The sequence below is a fragment of the Terrapene carolina genome, unplaced genomic scaffold (genome assembly GCF_002925995.2).
Source record: "Terrapene carolina triunguis isolate 2854851 unplaced genomic scaffold, T_m_triunguis-2.0 Scaffold84, whole genome shotgun sequence".
NCBI classification, from domain to species: Eukaryota; Metazoa; Chordata; order Testudines; family Emydidae; genus Terrapene; species Terrapene triunguis.
In genome coordinates this window covers 1497693-1516718 of record NW_020664435.1, presented here as the reverse complement: position 1 = coordinate 1516718, position 19026 = coordinate 1497693, and the positions used below count along the sequence as shown (strand labels likewise).

Here is a 19026-nt window from a genome sequence, read left to right as displayed (position 1 = left end):
GAAGTTAATATGTTGCTCCTTGTATAGGCACTGACTTTGGGGCTGGAGCTACAGGTGCCAACTTTCCAATGGGGCGGGGGGGCGGGAAGGGTTGCTCACTGCTCAACCCCCTGGCTCTGCCACAGGCCCTACCCCCACTCCACCCCTCCCCGCCCCATCCCCTGAGCCTGCCATGCCCTCGCTCCTTCCCTTCCCCCCGAGCCTCCTGCATGCCACGAAACAGCTGATCGGGAGGTGCGGGGAGGGAGGGGGAGGCGCTGATCGGCAAGGCTGCCAGTGGGTGGGAGGCGCTGGAAGCGGGGTTGGGGAGCTGCTGCCGTATTACTGTGGCTCTTTGGCAACGTACATTGGTAAATTCTGGCTCCTTCTCAGGCTCAGGTTGGCCACCCCTGGCCTAGAGGAACATCTAAGCAAGGATGGCTCAGTTCCCCTCCACCACACTGCCATTAAGGGCAGCTCAGGAGAGAGGAAAAAGAGAAACCAAGAATCAGCTACTCCTTATGGATCCCTGGTTCTCTGCCTCAACCCCTGCATAGGCTAAAGCAGCCTAGGAAGTCCCCCCCAAAAAGGAGAATCTCTAGCACTGGCTTAAGTGGTACAAGGAGAGCAGTACAGAGAGAATCCATCTCCAGTATTGACTGCAGCAAATAATCTGTTCACCCCTCAGACTGAGAAGGCTGGATATCACTGTTCTAGTGCCTATTGTCATTAATCATTCCTCCCAGGGAAGTTTCTAGATGGGAGGCCTCCATCTGCAGGGATGGGGAATACACTATCATGATCAACTCTCCTCTCCTTCAGCAGCAGAGGGGTGAGGAGACAGCCTCCTAACAGTGTCTCCATTGTGGCTCCACCCAGAAGAGAGGGGAGAAAAGACACCTTCCCGGTGAAAGCCACAGTGCTCCCCTTCCCAAATCTATGCAGGGGCAGGGAAACTTCATAAATACACGTTTCTAAAGTGGCTGAAATAAAGCTTATTTCTGAGTTTTGAGGACAATACATGAATGTGATGCAAGTGCATGAGACCAGAGAGTGAAAGCGATGATCGACATAGAAAGGCAACTGCCTATACACAAACTCTTATCAATGCAAAAGGCCAAACTGGAAAAGAAGTGGGAAATTTCCTTTAGTCTGTGTGTAACACAGCACACTGGGCATTGGGGTAAAAGTGTACATCCCAGTGCACCTGTTTTTGCCCTTGTTCCCTTTAAAACAGGAAGCCTCTGCTAGTCATATGACTTACAAGACTCTACATAAAAGTCTTATAGCCTTTTAGGGAGGGGAGCAGACAGGAGACACCCTGGGTCATGGTAGAAGGCCTGAGAGGAAGACATTTTAAGGGAGAGAGGGAGGGAGCAAGCCTCAGCTGATGGTGAGTGACAAGGGCTAAAACAAGACCCTGCAGGGCAGTGACACTGTTTTGAGTTGATTTGTTTTGAATCTTCATTTCTAAGTTAAAGAAAAACTGAGCAAAAGAACTATAACTGTGCAGATATTTGGAGCATGATTTCATTACCCTACCTGCTTATGCTTTGTTTTAAATGTCAAGGTGTGACAGTCAGCCAAACACTCAGACAAATCTGCAGTTGACAGTGTCTCTTTAAAGAGCAAGTAAATTATTATGAATGTTATGCAGTATAGTACCCTGAGTGTCTTACTGGAAGTGCTTCATGAGTTCAAACCTACTGAATTCATCAATGCAGATTTTAAAACTACATTCACTCTGAGACTGTAAAAAGTCTATCATCTCTAACAACATGCCTCACGAGTGAAAACCCAAACTCAGAAAAGTCTCAAAGGATAATGGAAAAACAGTTATGACTATTGAAGTTGCAACGATTCCTACAAAATAGTTCTATATATTATTCCAAGGCAATCTTAGTTTTAACTAGTTGCTGCAAGCCATTCCATCTAAATTCACCAAAAAAACCACCCAAAGTTATTTTAGAGAAAGTTACCACTTATCTTAAAGACAAAACAGTTTTCAATCCTTGAAACTTTTCCCCACACTTATACAAACTGAGCCGTAATTAGTGATTTTATATAGAACGCTGACAAACTATTTCTAGATACTCTGTTCCATACTGACGATCCAAATACACCTCTACCCCGATATAATGTGACCGGATATAACATGAATTTGGATATAACGCGGTAAAGCAGTGCTCGGAGGGCGCGGCTGGCTGCGCACTCCAGCGGATCAAAGCAAATTCGATATAACGCGGTTTCACCTATAACGCGGTAAGATTTTTTGGCTCCTGAGGACAGCATTATATCGGGGTAGAGGTGTATATTTAGTTTTATCTTCAGATTAGACTATGGATTACAGCTGTATGATTTAGCATGTTTTGATTAATATATTTTGTAGTGATTTTACTATGCTATCATCACTACACTCCCATAGAATGCTCACGTTGCCAGATTTCAACTAGTTGAACTTGTTGCGTAACTAGGTGAATTACTATCTGATGTATTTGTTTTAAAAAGATTAAACTTCAGATTTTTCCTTTATATACACCTAATATGTCACCTGTCATTTAGAACGGCATCCAATCTGCTATTTTAATAGCTTGTAGGTATTTCTCTACCAAGCCAATTTTAAATCTGAAAGTAATTAGTGTATTTCACTAGTTCATACAATTTAAGTTTTCTCTAGCTCTAATCAGGCTTTTTCACCTTGAAAGGATGACCAAGCTTTAAGACTGGCCAATATTAAGAATACAGTAATGCAAATACTCTGTGCTAACTGTTCAAAGCACTAGCATTTCACCATTGTCAATACACTTTTTGATGTACAAAAAGGAGTCTTAAGCTTTCATTTTCAAAAGTGACTAGTGATTTTGGGTGCCCAATCTGAAAGGCCTTAAAAGGGTTTGATTTTCAGAGGGTGGATGCTGAGCACTTTCTGAAAATCACACCCCCTTTAAAAGAAGTCATGTTGGGCACCCATAATCAATAATCCCTTATGAAAATTTAGACCATTTTTTCCAACCCCAAGGACTTTATATTAAGAACACAATCCTGAAATGTGCTGTGTGACGACAGAAGTTGAGGGCACTCAGCACTACCAAAGAAGCACTTAATACGCCAAAGGCTCAAGCTAAGCAACTAATGCAGTTTAGAGCCAATGCATTGAACAAGTTTGAGATGATGAAGCACAGATATTTTAAGACTCACTTGGTAAATCATCAACTGGAGGCTTTATAGATTGTGTATTTTAAGAAGAATGTTATAGGGTGTTATAGCTGTGTTGGTCCCAGGGCATCAGGGAGACAGGGTGGGTGAGGTAATATCTTTTATTCACTCAAAACCTCTCCAACAGAAGTTAGTCCAATAAAAGATTACCTTAAACCTCCCTCTCCTTTAGAGAGAGGCAAGGTGGGTGTTTGGCACACAAACTACAATAGAGGGGAAGATAGTTTCAAACACAAGGTGCAGTATTATAAAAAGTGTGAAGACAACGATTAAGTCATTCTGAAGGGCTGCTTGGGAAGAGAAGGACTAGTAGCAGAAATATGGGTCAGGCCAATTTGCACAGTGGTTTAAAGGGGTTGTGTTCTAAGTTGATGCTGAAGGGAAGTGGAAGTCAGTGGAGAGATGGAGCGACAGGCGCGCCAGAGACAGAAGGGGGAAATTATTGTTTAGCAACAGCAGTTTGTATGGGCGGGAGGAGACGAGAGATGTGAGTAGACCGGGAGGGAGGAAGTTGCTGTAGCAACTAAGACATCAGTGGTTTTGCAGTACGAACATGGAGGAAGTGACACAGAAAAAAACTACAGCAGCTGGGATGTGAGGGTCCGCTCCAGGGCGGTGCGCGGGGGGGTGTATGCGGGTTGGCAGGTGTACACAGGCCGCGGGGGGGGTCCCCCCAGCTGCTGCCCCCGCCCGTGGCGCCGTCTCCCCGCCCGCCCCCCTGCGCTCACCCTTCGCTCGAGGCCTCCAAGTGCCCGTCCTCGGCCATGGCGGGGGCTCGGCGGCCGCGAGCTGGTGCCGGGGAGGCGGCAGCGAGTGACAGCGCGAGGGCGACACGACCAGCCATCACGGGACCCGCCCGCCGCGTCATCCCGGCCGGGCCGCCCCACCACAGAGCGCGCGGCTAGAGCGTCCCGGGGACCCGCCCCTCCCTGGGCGGGCCAGGGCAATGGGCTGCGGACGGCTGAGCTGGAGCTCGCGCACTGTGGGCGGAGGGCCCCGCGAGCGCCCTCTAGTGCTCGTTTGTTTCCCGGGGCGCTCTTTGTGGGGGCCGGAAGGGGCCGATTCCCAGAGGGGAGGGGGGCGAGGAGAAGGGAGGTCCCTGCCTTAGGCCAGAGCCAGCTCATTGAATTCGCCATTGTAGTGCACAGGGCACGTTTGAGAAAGAGATTCCTAGAGGGTTTTTTAATGTCATCTCAAAATGGTCGGATGAAAATGTTCAGGACAAAAGAAGAAAGGCGCCTTTTGTGTGATGCTGTCAACAATCCTATTAATGTTGTCTCAGAAATAGAGTCCTCAAATGTCCCGAGTTGCTTGGGGGGGCAGCACACTTAAACACATCCTAAAAGGAACATAAGAATGGCCATACTGGATCAGACCAATGGTCCCTCTAATCTAGTATCCAGTCTTTTGACCCTGGCCAGCGCCAGATGCTTCAGAGGGAATGAACACAAGAAGTGAATTTGAGTGATCCATCCCTTGTCATCCAATCCTAGTTTCTGGCAGTCAGAGGTATAGTGTCTCCACCTTTGCAAACTACACTACTGTACCCCTTTCAGGAGTCTGATTTGTCTTGTGTACCCCAACTTTAACCTCACTTAAACTACTTGCTTACAAAATCAGACATAAAATACAGAAGTGATATAGCACAGTACTACTGAAAAATTGATTCCTTTCTCATTTTTACCATGTAATTATAAAATAAATCAGAATATAAATATTATACTTACATTTCAGTGTATGGTAGATAGAGCAATATAAACAAGTAATTGTATGAAATTTTAGTTTGTACTGACTTTGCTAGTGCTTTTTATGTAGCCTATTTTAAAACTAGGCAGACGAGTTGATGTACCCCCTGGAAGACCTCTGCGTACCCCCCAGGGTACATGTACCCCTGGTTGAGAACCACTGCTTTAGCAATAACTGGTTCTACACTAGCAGATTAATTTTTGATAATCTAACAGCCTCTAATACAACAGCCGCCAAAGAAAATCTCATTGAGGAGTACTAAAGGGAGTACTACTAAATATTCTTGATGCTTCTACCAACCCTGTGGATGTTATAGCATTTTCTGGTTTCATTTTGTTAAGAACCACCATCCCTATTCTTCTGCTTCCATTTGGGACCATTAGAAGAAAATGGATGAGGATTAGTGCCTCATTAAATCAAGGAGAAAATGTCTAAAAAGATATTCAGGAAAAAGTATTTAAAAGGATTGGTTGCACAAAATGCTGTGGCCATAGTTATGCATACATACACACTGAACAATGTGTGTGTATAAATGACACACTCACATGCACCATAGATGTGCAAATATAAATATGCATATTTATTTAGATTTAAATAATAAGGTATCTATTACAAGGCTCTAGGCAGCCTTACATAACTGATTAGTACTACAGCAACCCCCCGGCAGCATTAAAATAATTTAAACTAGAATTATGTCAACCAAGCACCTTCAGCAGGGGTCAGCAACCTTTCAGAAGTGGTGTGCCGAGTCTTCATTTATTCACTCTGATTTAAGGTTTCGCGTGCCAGTAATACATATTAATGTTTTTAGAAGGTCTCTTTCTATAAGTCTATAATATATAACTAAACTATTGTTTTAAGTAAATAAGGTTTTTAAAATGTTTAAGAAGCTTCATTTAAAATTAAATTAAAATGCACAGCCCCCCGGACCGGTGGCCAGGACCCGGGTAGTGTGAGTGCCACTGAAAATCAGCTTGCGTGCCGCATTCGGCACGTGTGCCATAGGTTGCCTACCCTTGACCTACAGGAATGCTCCCTTCCACCACCTTCATCTCTCTGGGAAGCATACTCTCAGGCTTCTCCAAAAACCCTACCAAACAGATGTCTTTTGCAGCATGCCTAGATGATCTCCAAATCTGGGCTATTTTTGACCAAAATGGGGGACCAAGAGCCCTGTGCAGAAAATGAAGCAGGCTATATGGAATGAAGGATTAAAAGCTGGCCTGGTGTCTATAAACCAGCCAACAGTTTCTAGTACTTAGAAGGCGAGTAGGAAGTGAGCAGGTAGAAGGACGGGAACATACAGGCCCCAGGAATTGTGGGATGGCATTGGAGGTCTAGCTAGGACAATCTAAACAAAGGTCAGCTACACATACTTAAGTTGCATCTTTATTGCAAAGAGAGCAGGTAGGAACATGCCTTAAAGTGAACATACTTTAACCCATACTGCCAGTCATGCATGCAACCACAGAATCGAGGCTTACATAAGCATCTGTTTAAGGGTTTTGTGCGTAGATGGTAGCGGTTTGGGGTTAAAAAAAAAAAAAAAAAAACACAAAAAAAAGCACAGAGTAAGCCTGCAGTGTAGACGTACCCACAGAAAACACCCTTTAAGCACCAACCTCTATTATAATGAGTGGGATCCAGCTCAAATATCTCTGCTTACCATAGCTGTGGTGGTATAGCACAAGAGTGAGGGAATCTCTCAGGAGGTTGGGTCACGAGCCATTTAGGGATTTATAGGTCAGAGCACACACTCTTATAGTGCTTACCCAGATGCCCAGCTCAGTAAGAAAGCTGCTGCTTTTTGTACCAGCTTGTTTCCAAATGGTTTTCAGATGTAGCCACATGTAGAGCATGTTGCAGCACTAGCAGCAGTCTAATTTTGAGACAACAAAGGCATGGGTAACACAGTGAAAATGTCTATATCTAAAAGGAAGGGTTATGGCACCCTAGCCAGACACAGATGGTAAAAAGCACCAACAGGGGGGTCTAGAATTAGCATTAAACTGTGGCGGATGTACCCCATCACTATGCGCGCGCACACACACACACACACACATATATAAAATATTTTCAGTTGGCTATTATTTATGTTAATCAAATAAAGAAGCAAAAGCTTATAGAGCAGGAAATATCAGTGAAAAGCTATTAGAGCCACCTTGCACACACATAGCCCAAAGCTGATTCCAGGGGAGGCAGCAGCACCAGACTGAGGTATTAATTCCCTCACAAGAAAAAGCATTCTCCAGCATGTTTATTAGAGGCCAGGAGAGGCAACAGCAACCTGGCAGCTTAGAATTAGATTTTTGGGCTAGTTTTGTTTTTTAAAGTAAACCCTGATGATTATTATATATGTAATTGGAACAGTATTGAACTCTGACCATAATAATGATTAACTAGCATTTATATTGTGCTTTACATTTTCAAAGTGCCACACAAGCATTAATTTAATCCAACATATGTACACTAAATTTCACCTCCCTCATGTGGAGGTGAGTAATTAGGGGGAGGGAGAGACTTATATTAGGCATTACACACCCATAAAAGCAAAACAACAGGCTTAATGTTAAACCTAATCATTATTAAACTTATATAAACATTGTAACTGAAGTCAGGCAGCATGAGTCAATGAGTGGGAAGCAGGGTTCACAAGTCTTAGCTTCTATTTTCAGCTAGTACGGTATGGGGCAAGTCTTTGTACTTTACTTGGTATTGGTAACAACAGATAATATTTGACCAGGTTATAATAAAGATTAATGTTTGTATAGCACTCTGAAATCATTGGATGAAAGCAGCTATACAGCACAAATTTATAGTATGTACTTGGTAGCAAATGCAGTAGCCAAGGTCACAGAATAGTTTTAGTCAAGGTGCCTTACAATGGCATGGCAAACTAGTACTTTTCTTTGGAGGATACCTGCTTGTGCTGTGGAAACTTTTATTTAAATAAAAAAGTATCTAGACTTTACAATTATGAAGATATGTGAACGGAGTATAAATGGACACAGTGATGTCTGCCTGCATCTGCAGACAATCAGAAATGATAGCTCTGCGTGCTGTGAGTTGTTCCTCATCATTTAAATGTTAAATTAAATCTAAAGCCTAGTTATGATGATTTAGGTCCTGATCTTGCAACACATGTGTAATCTCATTGACTTCAATAATTTCTACACACATGCACACAGAGGAACTTCAGTGGAATGACTCATGCTTAAAGTCAAGCATGTATGTAAGTGTTTACTAGTTTGGAGCCTTAATTGTTAATGTTAACTATTTCATTGCTCTCTAGATAGCCCCCTCCTTGCTATAGTGTCTGAGTGCCTTCCATGTGTTAGTCTCTCCCAGGATCTAGGAGAAATAGCTTGATTAGTTTATTAGTTAGGCTTGCCAGAATTCAGTTTTTATTTTTTTATCATTTTGACTGATATTTGTTTATTTTGGGGCATTTTTATTTAAATTTAAATTTCCATAGTTGCAGGAAATTATGGGGGGGAGTTGAGATGGGGAGGGCAGAAAAATCAGGCAATAATTATTTAATGACAGTATATGTTGAGATTCAAAATGTTGAAGCTTTAAAACTATTCACACACATTTTCAACATCACATGTCAAAATACACAAAGTAAATATTCTTAAATCAAGCTCTAAAGTTCTCAAGTAGCATTTATTACTTTGCCTATCTGTAAATTTTGATTATCAATGGAAATATTTTTGCCAGTTTGCATGGGTGCAGTGAAATCCATGTTGATTGACTTTTACTGATAAAATTCTAATCCTTACAAGCCTACTTATAGTGTTGGTTATTTATCTGCTTGTTTGTATTTTTATGGATTGGTGAGTGGATGTGACCCTAACAGCATCCGAATGCAAGAGGGCAAAGGGCTCGCTGGTATCTGGTAGTGACTTTCAGCTGGTCTGACCAGTTCAGCGTACCCAGTTCATTGATGTCATAAATTGTATCTGATGTGTCATGAAAGGTATCATTGGAAAACTAATAACACACTGATGATTAATATTCTTGTGTGGTTTATGTGCAGTAAACACCCAAGTGAACATAAAAATATGAAAGGAATGTGGAACTAAAATATGCTTACCAGACAAGTAAACAGGTTTCTCTCAAAGGACAAGCCCATGCCTCCAGCCAGGTGTCATCAGAATAGATTAGCAATCACATTTCAAGTGGCCATTCATTTGCATTGGAGGGGCAGGAACAAACCAATTGGCATTTTAGCAAACATCAGTGGGGAAGAAACCAGCATGGAACTTCCTTCACCACCAGACTCCATGTCTCCTTCCTCACAACTTGAATGAACTTTATTGGGGGGGTAACCTTCAGAAGAATCCATTTCAAAGGTTCACTGGACTATAAATGAGAGGGGCAAAGAACCCCAAGTTAACTTTCTCCTAGAAAGACAAGAGGAATCAGCATCATGTGCTTCTGTGGAAGGTCCTGACTGAGAGACCGTCAGCCATGCTGGACAAAGAGTGATTGCTAAGAGAAACCATTTTAAACAAAGAATGTACCTTCTATTGTTTCATCTATCACTTAAAAAGAGGGATTTTAACTGCTGCTTCAGTTAGCCTGAATGGAAGGTGCTATCATGTCCACCAGTTTCATTGAGATCTGTGATGACCCATAGATCAAATATACACCCTCATGGAGGTGCCCAACCTCTAGCATAACATTGTGTATACATTATTTTAATGCTTTGTTTAAAATACACATTTAGGGGCTCCTATCTGATCTCTTATCTTTCCTTTCTGATTGGATGCCTACATTATGCTGTGAATGGGGCAAGCTGCTCCACCTGAAGAGATGGCAGCAGCCCTAAGAAGTTCTATAACTAAAATGAGTATCTAGACATATGTGAGCAGCTGAAGATTCAACAAGTAAGAATTAGTTGACATACTTCCTCAGTAGAGGGATCAGATATCTCCTAGTTCCTGCACTCGGGACAGAAGCATTACTCAGTCTTAACAAGGTTGGGGCTCAGCCAGCTAGCCCTCATCAACTCCTCCTTCTCTTCCACACAGTGAATAAGTCACTCAACTGCACCAACTTGAGCTAATGAATCAAATATAGAACTGAGTGGCATGTATGTCCTGTGGCATGTAATAGTCCAGTCTCCTGAGCATTCTAATACTTTGGTCTCATTTCAGTTGTTGGGTTTAATGTGCTGGTTTGGTGTTGGTGGCCTATGACTACAGGAGGGCAGACTCGATGCTTTAGTGGTCCCTTTTGGCCTTAAAATCTATTATTTTAACACAATCCACACTTCACTAAGGGCACGATACTACATCATTGATGTGGATGGGAGGTTTGTCACTGATGGCAGTGGGAGAAGGAGGAGTAGGAGCAGGTGTAGGCCCAAATTCTCTAAAGGTATTTAGGTGCCTCACTACCACTGATTTTAGTTAGAAGCCTAAAAGCTTTTGAAGATCTGGGCCTAAACCAAGGATCAGGAAAGTCAGAAGGAGTCTTTCCATTGGTTTTGGATCAAGCCCTTACCACCTCACGGTCTCATTCATATTGGGTAAAATTCACTCCACTCACATGAAACTCAAGTTCTCAGTGTAACCATATATATTAAAACCCCCCATAAGAATGACCATACAGTACTCCTGGCGGAATTGTGTGCCACTGGACGTACACAGAATTCATGTCTGCTGCAGATTTTTTTGCTTCCCTGCAGAAAAATGAATTCTGACAGGGAAGCAAAAGGAAGCTGCAAGAGTGGTCACATGCCCCTCTCGGGCAGGGCGGGCACATTGGTTTGGGCATCTGGAGCAGATGGGGGAGACGTAAATCATCACCGGAGGAGTGGGGTTGGGTGAGCAAGTGAGAAGGACTCTGGCCCTCTTGCTTGCTATCACAGTGCACCCCACATGGAGAGGCAGGGCTTTGGAGTGTTTCTGAGGAGGTAGGCATGGGGCAAGCTCTGTCACATTCTGCTCTGGCTGAGGGATCAGCCTGCCTGCTTAGTGAATTGTTAACATTATTCTTAATGAATTCCCCCATGAATATAAAACAGGTGTAAAAGTTTTAAGGCTCCTTTACATTGCCAGAGTGGTGTAAAGGAGACTTATTGTAAATGACTGTATGGCCTTATAAATGCTTATGGTGCTTTAGTGATTAAAACTGGTCTAAATTTTTGGACTGGAACATTTTCCTATCAAAAATGTGCTCCATGAACTGTTTGTTACTGACATTTCTGGAGATGGTCAGTAACCTATATAAATTGTGAGTTTGATTCCACAGCCCTCACTTGCTCTTCAGTTGTTTTTGATGTAATACTGAGCATATGACTATATTTGTTGACTAATATCTAGAAATAAAGGGTCAAATTTAGCTACATTACAGTTAGACAAAGGGGATTTGTGGATTTCCTCCAATGCTCCCCCACTCCCATTCTCCATGCAGCTCAGCAGTCCACCTGAATCCCTGCCTGTGTTATTTCTTCCTCCAAAAGGGTGTCAGTCATCTGATGCAGGCAGATTTTTTGGAACCCACTTACACTGTTGGCCTTCACAGTATCACTGGCAATGAGTTCCACAGGTTTACTGTGCACTGTGTGAAGAAATACTTCCTTTTGTTTGTTTTAAACCTGCTGCCTATTAACTTCGTTGTGTGATCCCTGGTTCTTGTGTTAGGCAAATGTTATTTACCTCTTCACATATTCACTTTCTCCACATTGTTCATGATTTTATAGACCTCTATCATATTTCCCCTTAGTCATCTCTTTTCTAAGATGAACAGGCCAAGTCTTTTAAATCTCTCCTTGTATGGAAGCTGTTCCATACTCCTATTCATTTTTGTTGCCTTTCTCTGTACTTCTTCCAATTCTAATATATTTTTTTTGAGATGCAGGGGGAGGAGGGGGGACTAGAACTACACACAGTATTCAAGGCATGGGCGTCACATGAATTTATATAGTGGCATTATGATTTTTTTTGGTCTTATTATCTATCCCTTTCCTAATGGTTCCTAACTTTGTTAGCTTTTTTGACAATTTCATCAGTTATTTTGTTGCCCAGTCATCCAGTTTAGTGAGATCCCTTTGTAACTCTTCACAGTCTGCTTTGGACTTGAGTAATATTTTATCATCAGTAAACTTTGCCATCTTACTGTTTGCCCTCTTTTCCAGATCATTTATGAAAATGTTAAACAATACAGGTCCCAGTACAGATCCTTGGGGGACCCCATAGGTGCTGGAATTAGGGATGCTGAGGGTGCTACCACACCCCATGGCTTAAAGTGGTTTCCATCATATACAGGGTTTACAGTTTGGAATAAAAGCTCCTCAAACTAAGTTTGAAACATTTGTGTATAAATTATGCTCTGTTTCAAATAAGATTTTAGAATAACACACTCCAGATGTAGAAGACAAAGTCAATGAACTTAATGACAATATTAAAGATTTTGCTGTACAGAAAGATAGTAAAAATGTTCTAAGAGGACCACTTAGCAGTATGAAAGATAAATTAGAATTTATGGAAAATGTAATTAAATCTACTAATATGTGGTCTTTAGTATTTCTGAACTGATGGCTATTGAAGATCTATCAGTTAAAGTTTCAATTTTTCTTTTATTGATTGCAGCTGATCTTCCTTTGGTCACACACAGCATATAATAGACCCTTGAAAAAAATTCCTTATTTTGCAAAATACTTCTACACTAACTAGAACTTCTATAGTATTTTTTGCAACAGTAACAAAAATAAGATAACGAGAAAGAAAGTCTGGAAAGCAAAATGTTCATGTGCTGTTTGGTAGAAAATAAAATTTCTGTTTTTTCCTTGATAACTCTAAAATATAATTGATAATTGGTACAGAAAGTTTTAAAACTTTTATATAAATACTAGCTAAAAGTTGCCCATTATTTTATCTACACTTAACCAATTTGATGTGCTCATTTCTGTGAGATTTTCTTGCAAGTTTTGATATAGTTTTAAAAAAAAAAAGTCTACTCTAGAGGAATAAAATAAAGGAACCTTTACCAAACCATCTCCTTTCACCAGTAAGATTTATTACAACCAGTGAGAATTACAATTTGGGGAATTCTGGATGTAAGTCAGTATGAATAGCCAGACTATAATATACTTGCTTTTTGGGTCCAATCCTGCGAGATAGAGTCCCACCCAAGAGGTGCAGAGTATCCTCAACTCCATTGAACTCCGTGAGAAGTGAGAAAGCACAGAACCTTCTAGGAGGTACTCACCTTTTTGCAGGATTAGGCACTTCATGCTTTGTTGCCCCTTAAAGGCCATTAGATGTTGCCCATTAGAGGCCAATTTACAGAGCGGATAAGGAATCTATTAGGATTTAAATGGTAAAGCTTTCATTTTTTTTTTTATAGCTGGAAAATGAGAGATCTAGTCACAGCTCACCACTGGGGATTATTTATATAATAATTATCTTTTGATTGCAGTATATGGGTTTGTTACAATATTTCAACTCCTAGTGCACCCCTTGTCCTTAAGAGTAGAAGGGTACATTATGTCTACACTGCAATTAGAAACCTGTGATTGGCCCATGCCAGCTGACTCAGGCTCATGGGGCTCAGGCTAAGAGGCTGTTTGATTGTGGTGTAGATGTTCGACTCAGGCTACAGCCCACGCTTTGGGACCCTCGCGCATCTTGCAGAGTCCTAGAGCCCCAGCTCCGGTCTGAGTCCGAACATCTACACCACAATTAAACAGCTCCTTAGCCTGAGCCAGGGGCTTTTAATTGCAGTATAGACATGCCCAAAGAGGCCACTTGCTTTTCCCTTCTAAGCAACTCTCTGCCCCAGGAGCATTGGGTTAATGGCACTCCTCAGGTATAGAATGCATAGTGCCTCCATCTAGTGGTCAGGTGAATACATGCTTATATACAATTCCTCTGATACCTAGGACATTAACAATATATTTTAATAGGAATCAAGAACCAAAAAGTTGTAGGAAAATCCCTCCCAATATTTAAGAAAAGGGTTTGGGTTACATAAAAAGAAGGGGGGATAAATAGGAACCATGGATAAAAGGAAAGGTCAGGGAAATCAAGGGGAACAGAGATACCAAAGTGTTAACTCCACAACAATAATCAAACACTCCTTCCCTCAAATAATCACATATTTTCCAATAATTAAATACAGTCTGGATTCTACAAACAATATAAAAGAAAAGAGGGTCCAACCCTAAAGTCTACACAGAGATCTCAGTTGGTCAGTATGTACACACTGTCACTTGTGTTAGAGCTCTTTAGGATTGATTAAAGAAAAGTAAACTTGCAGTTGTTTTTATGTCAGAGCCCTGACCATCATTTGGGTCCTGACACTATCCTTCAACTCTCTGTAATCCTTCACCTGTCTTTACACCAAACTTAATTGAGTCTCTTAGACAAGGTCTTGAATGACCTCTGCGTATTTCCCTAAGAGTAGAGTGAAAATACTCACTGGGTATATCTACACTGGAGCTGGAGGTATAAATTCCAGCTTGAGTAGATGTACCTGTCTGATGGAGCTACCATGCTAAAAATAGAATGTAGCTGCAGCTGCATGATGGGCTAGCCATTCCAAGTATGTACCCATCCAGGTATATGTCCTCAAAGTCAAAATGGAATTTACACCTCCAGCCCAAAGTGTAGACACACCCAGTATTGGTACAGTAACATACTGTGAGACAGATTACTCTCTGGACTGGAGAGCAGGTCTCTGTGTTGCTCAAATACTGATCCTCCCTTGACTTCCTGCGCTAGGGAGGCCTCGTAGGTGAGACTGGCATTCTATCTGTTCCTTCTGGATAGTAATCTGAGAGCTGCTTCCCTCCTCTCCCCTTTGTCCACACCTGGGCACGTTGGCCTCCTCTCTTTCTGCTGGTTCTATTTTGTGGCTGGTGATTGCTTGAGTGGAGGGACAGGCTTTTCTCTGCCCAATGCCTGCTATAGCCAAGCAGTTTTGGGAATAGCTGACTGAGGAGTTAAAAGGGATTTACCTCTCTTCTACCATGTAGAGAGCAACTGAACAACTTCATCTGTCTCTACTTGTGAAAGTAAACTCCCCTACTTTCCCCACAAACAATGTTTGGGCTGGATGCACATAACTGGGAGTCTCAGCCATGTGCAGACATTTTTGGGTGCAGTTGGTTGACCAGGAATGTCAGTCACTCTCCTCTCCCAGCAACTTCCCCTCTTCTCTGGCTAAACACCCACTGGGTCTCATGCACACAGAATAGGTAGCCACTTTCCATTTCCCAGCCTTTGTCTCTGTACTGCTGTCTGTCTATGGGAGCTGCTTCTTGCAAATCCCTATAATATCAAGGAAAATACAACTGCTAGCATGTGAAAATTGGGCTACATATCACTGGAAAAGTAATTTCCTCTACAGCTGTAATAAGATTCAGATTTGACCTAATGGTCAGATTTGACCTATTATGCTGTGATAATGAATGTAGAGTCTATCCTCTCCTCTTCTACTGGCTTGCTGTATGACTTTGGGCAAGTCACTTTACCTATTTGTGCCTCAGTTTCCTCATCAGTAGAATGAAGATAATAATAGTGTTTACCTTCCTTTGTAAATATACAGATGAAAAGTACTTAGGCTAGGTCTACACTACCTGCCTGAATCGGAGGGTAGAAATCGATCTCCCGGGGATCGAATTATCGCGTCTCGTCGGGACGCGACAATCGATCCCCGAATCGACGCTCTTACTCCACCAGCGGAGGTGGGAGTAAGCGCCGTCGACTGGGAGCCGCGGAGGTCGATTTTGCCGCCGTCCTCACAGTGGGGTAAGTCGGCTCCGATACGTCGAATTCAGCTACGCTATTCACGTAGCTGAATTTGCGTATCTTAAATCGACCCCCCCCGTAGTGAAGACCTGCCCTTATATAATGCTCAACACACTGGGGTCCACTTAGAGACTGGGACCAGAACAAGTTTTGATAAGCTAAATCTTCCCTCCCACAGCAGGACCTAGGGTCAATGGCTCTTGTAACGTTTACCACGTTGTAGCAACCAAAATCCTCTTTGTAACTATTTAAACTGTGTCTCTCATGTTTGAGATGGCTTAAACATGACTGTTGTTATCCTTAGCTACTGGCAACAATTCCTGCTTGTATGGAGTGACTCTTGCCAGTTCAGCCTTTATATTACATTTTCTTTTAATTGAGCCTTGACATATTGACAGAATCCACCTTTTACTAGGACTCAAGGAAAAAAGTAGTAATTTTGATGTATCAGCAGAATTACGGGCTTAATGACTGATTCTTTCTCATATGTCCAGAGTTAAACTAAATGCCAAATTTGGGGTCAGAAAAGAGTTTTCTCTGGGCAAGGACCTTGCAATTTTTTTTTCTGTAACGTTAATTGGTACTCATCTGTTAAGATCAAATGTGTGTGTGTGTGTGTGTATATATAAATTAAATTCCTGAGGATTTGGGGGAGAGAAGGGAGTGACAATTCCTTTTTTTTTTTTTTGAAGTCTGATACTGGAAATATTAGAAAATTAACTAAATTCTGTACTGTTCTCTTTAAATGCCTGTACAAACAGAAAGTGCTCTCTAGAGTGCAGGAAATTATACAATAGGTAAATAAAATGGATTTAGCATTTACTATTGTGAATAATCCCACTGAAATGATTGTAAGTATGTACTACACCGTGTAATACAGGTTTGCAGGGGTAGTCCTTAAATTAAGACTAGAACAAACAGGAGACAACAAAGCAAGGAGAGGTAGGATAAGGGAGGGGAAAATAAGATTTTGTGGGCCAGTGGGAGGCTCATGTATGTATTAGGAAGTAGCTTGTTTTCTTTAACTTCTTATTGCACAATGGATACTGCTGAAAGTACAGGAGGCCAGAATAGCTACTGCTGCTGGAAGCCATGATATCTGAGAAGGAGTTACAGGGTGAAAAGCAGGATATGGTGGATGGCAGGGAGCAGCATGACAGAAGGGGTGCATGTGGGCATGGGAAATGGGCACAAATGACTATGTAGGTCTCTGATGCCAGTGTCGGGAGCAGGGGCGTTGGAACAATTTGTATAGTGGGGATACTGAAAGCCATTGAACAAAACTGTAAACCGTCCATCTGATGAAAACCACTTCAAGCCGGAGGTGCTGCCTAGGGTGACCAGACAGCAAGTGTGAAAAATCGGGACGGCGGGTAATAAGATAGGGTTACCATATTTCAACACTGAAAAAAGAGGACACTCCACGGGGGCCCTAGCCCTGCCCCAACTCTGCCCCTTTCCCACCCCCGGCCCTGCCCCCATTCCAACCCCTTCCCCAAAGTCCCTGCCCCAACTCTGCCCCCTCCTCCCTCACGGATCTTGGTTGGGGGTTGCTAAGTGCTTCCCTGCTCCCCACTCACCCTGCAGCCTCTGCACCCCCCCTTACCCTGCAGCCTCTGTGACCCCTGCTCCCCACTCGCCCTGCAGCCCCTGCACTCCCCCCGCCCCTGCAGCCTCTGTGACCCCTGTTCCCCACTTGCCCTGCAGCCCCTGCACCCCCCCGCCCCTGCAGCCTCTGTGACCCCTGCTCCCCACTCGCCCTGCAGCCTCTGCACCCCCCCGCCCCTGTGACCCCTGCTCCCCACTCGCCCTGCAGCCCCTGCACCCCCCGCCCCTGCAGCCTCTGTGACCCCTGCTCCCCACTCGCCCTGCAGCCCCTGCACCCCCCTGCCCCTGCAGTCTCTGCGCCCCCCGCCTGCCCTGCCCCTGCGCCCCCCTGCCTCTGCAGCCTCTATGCCCCTGCCTGCCCTACTCCTCCTCGCCCTGCAGCCTCTGCGCCCCCTACCTGCCCTGCTCGTCCTTGCCCTGCAACCTCTGCATCCCCCTGCCTGCCCTGCTCCCCTGCAGCCTCTGCCTGGCGGGGGCTTTGGACGCTCAGCAGTGACCGGGGCGGCGCGGGTCCCTGCAGCCCCGGCACACGCCGCACTCCCTGCCCCACACCGCATCCTCCTTCCTGCCGCCGCCGAGCACGTTCCCTGGCCTGTCTGTCCCCGCTGGAAACAGCTCCCGGGGCGACGGGGCTGCAGGAAGGGTCCCCCAGTGGCCGGGGGGTCCCCGCCCACGAGGGAATCCCGAGCCGCTGGCTGGGCCCGGGCTCCCCGTGGTCCTGCGGGCTTGGGTGGGGCACACGGTCCGCCCAGGCTGCGGGGGCAGCAGCGGCCCCTCCGCCGCCTTCTGCGGCTGCGCCCCCTCCTCCCCCTGCCCGAGCTCGCTATAATGTAGCCGGGGCGGCTGGGCTGGGGACCGGGCGGGTCATGCCGGGGCCGGGCAGACCCTGGCTTATGCCTCCCTATTTTCCCGGGCATGTTTGGCTTTTTGGAAATTCCCCCTGGACAGGGATTTGAGGACCAAAAAGCCGGACATGTCTGGGGAAATCCAGACGTATGGTAACCCTAAATAAGAGCCTATATAAGAAAAAGACCCCCAAATCAGGCCTGTCCCTATAAAATCAGGACATCTGGTCACCCTAGTGCTGCCACACTCCCAGCACCCTGGTGCTTTCCCCACACGCTGAGGCTAAAGAGCAACATACAGCCGGTCTACGCTGGCGGCCGCGTGTGGCATGTGTACACTGCACTCCCTACCCCAGTACCGGTGCAACTAGCAGCACGGGTTAGCGAGGCACTGCTTAGGCGCGTACAGACACACAGCAGCCCGGGGGGGGGAGGGGAGGGGTGTACCATACAAGGCTCTCTACACTCCCAAGCAAAGCCTTTGCTTTCCCTGCGGCACTGCCATTTTTAGCAGCAGCAGCTGCCCAGCTACAGGGCTGCCAGATAGGCCAAGCCATGGCGTGACGGGTAATGGGGAGAGGAGGGGCAGGACCATTGGTCATGGATGTGTGAGGCCTATAAAGCCCCTGCCTGAAATAGGCACTCGAGGGGGCTATAAACGAGCTCCGCCGGGGCCAACCGCCAACCAACCGCTCTTGAGAAAGGGGGAGGGGCAGCTCTCAGACAACGTTATAGCGCCGCCCTTTAGCTCGCGCAGTCCGCTCTCTCCCCCTCCTCCTCCGTTTTCACCTCTGAGCGCGCGCAAGCGCCCTTCTCCCTCCTAGTCCCGCCCCCTGGCGCGTGCTGTCCCAGCGGTCTCCCCAGAGCGC

General features: G+C 44.6%; 1 protein-coding gene across 1 annotated transcript in view; it reads right to left on the bottom strand.

Moving 5' to 3' along the window:
- The window catches only part of ABHD5 (abhydrolase domain containing 5), a 47103-nt gene extending 43055 nt beyond the window's left edge, over positions 1 to 4048 (bottom strand). Inside the window, exon 1 of the mRNA XM_024224304.3 lies at positions 3924 to 4048. Coding sequence (XP_024080072.2) covers positions 3924 to 4039 — 116 coding nt within the window. The 5' untranslated portion in view covers positions 4040 to 4048. The remainder of the gene's footprint in view (positions 1 to 3923) is intronic.
- Positions 4049 to 19026: the final 14978 nt, after the last annotated feature.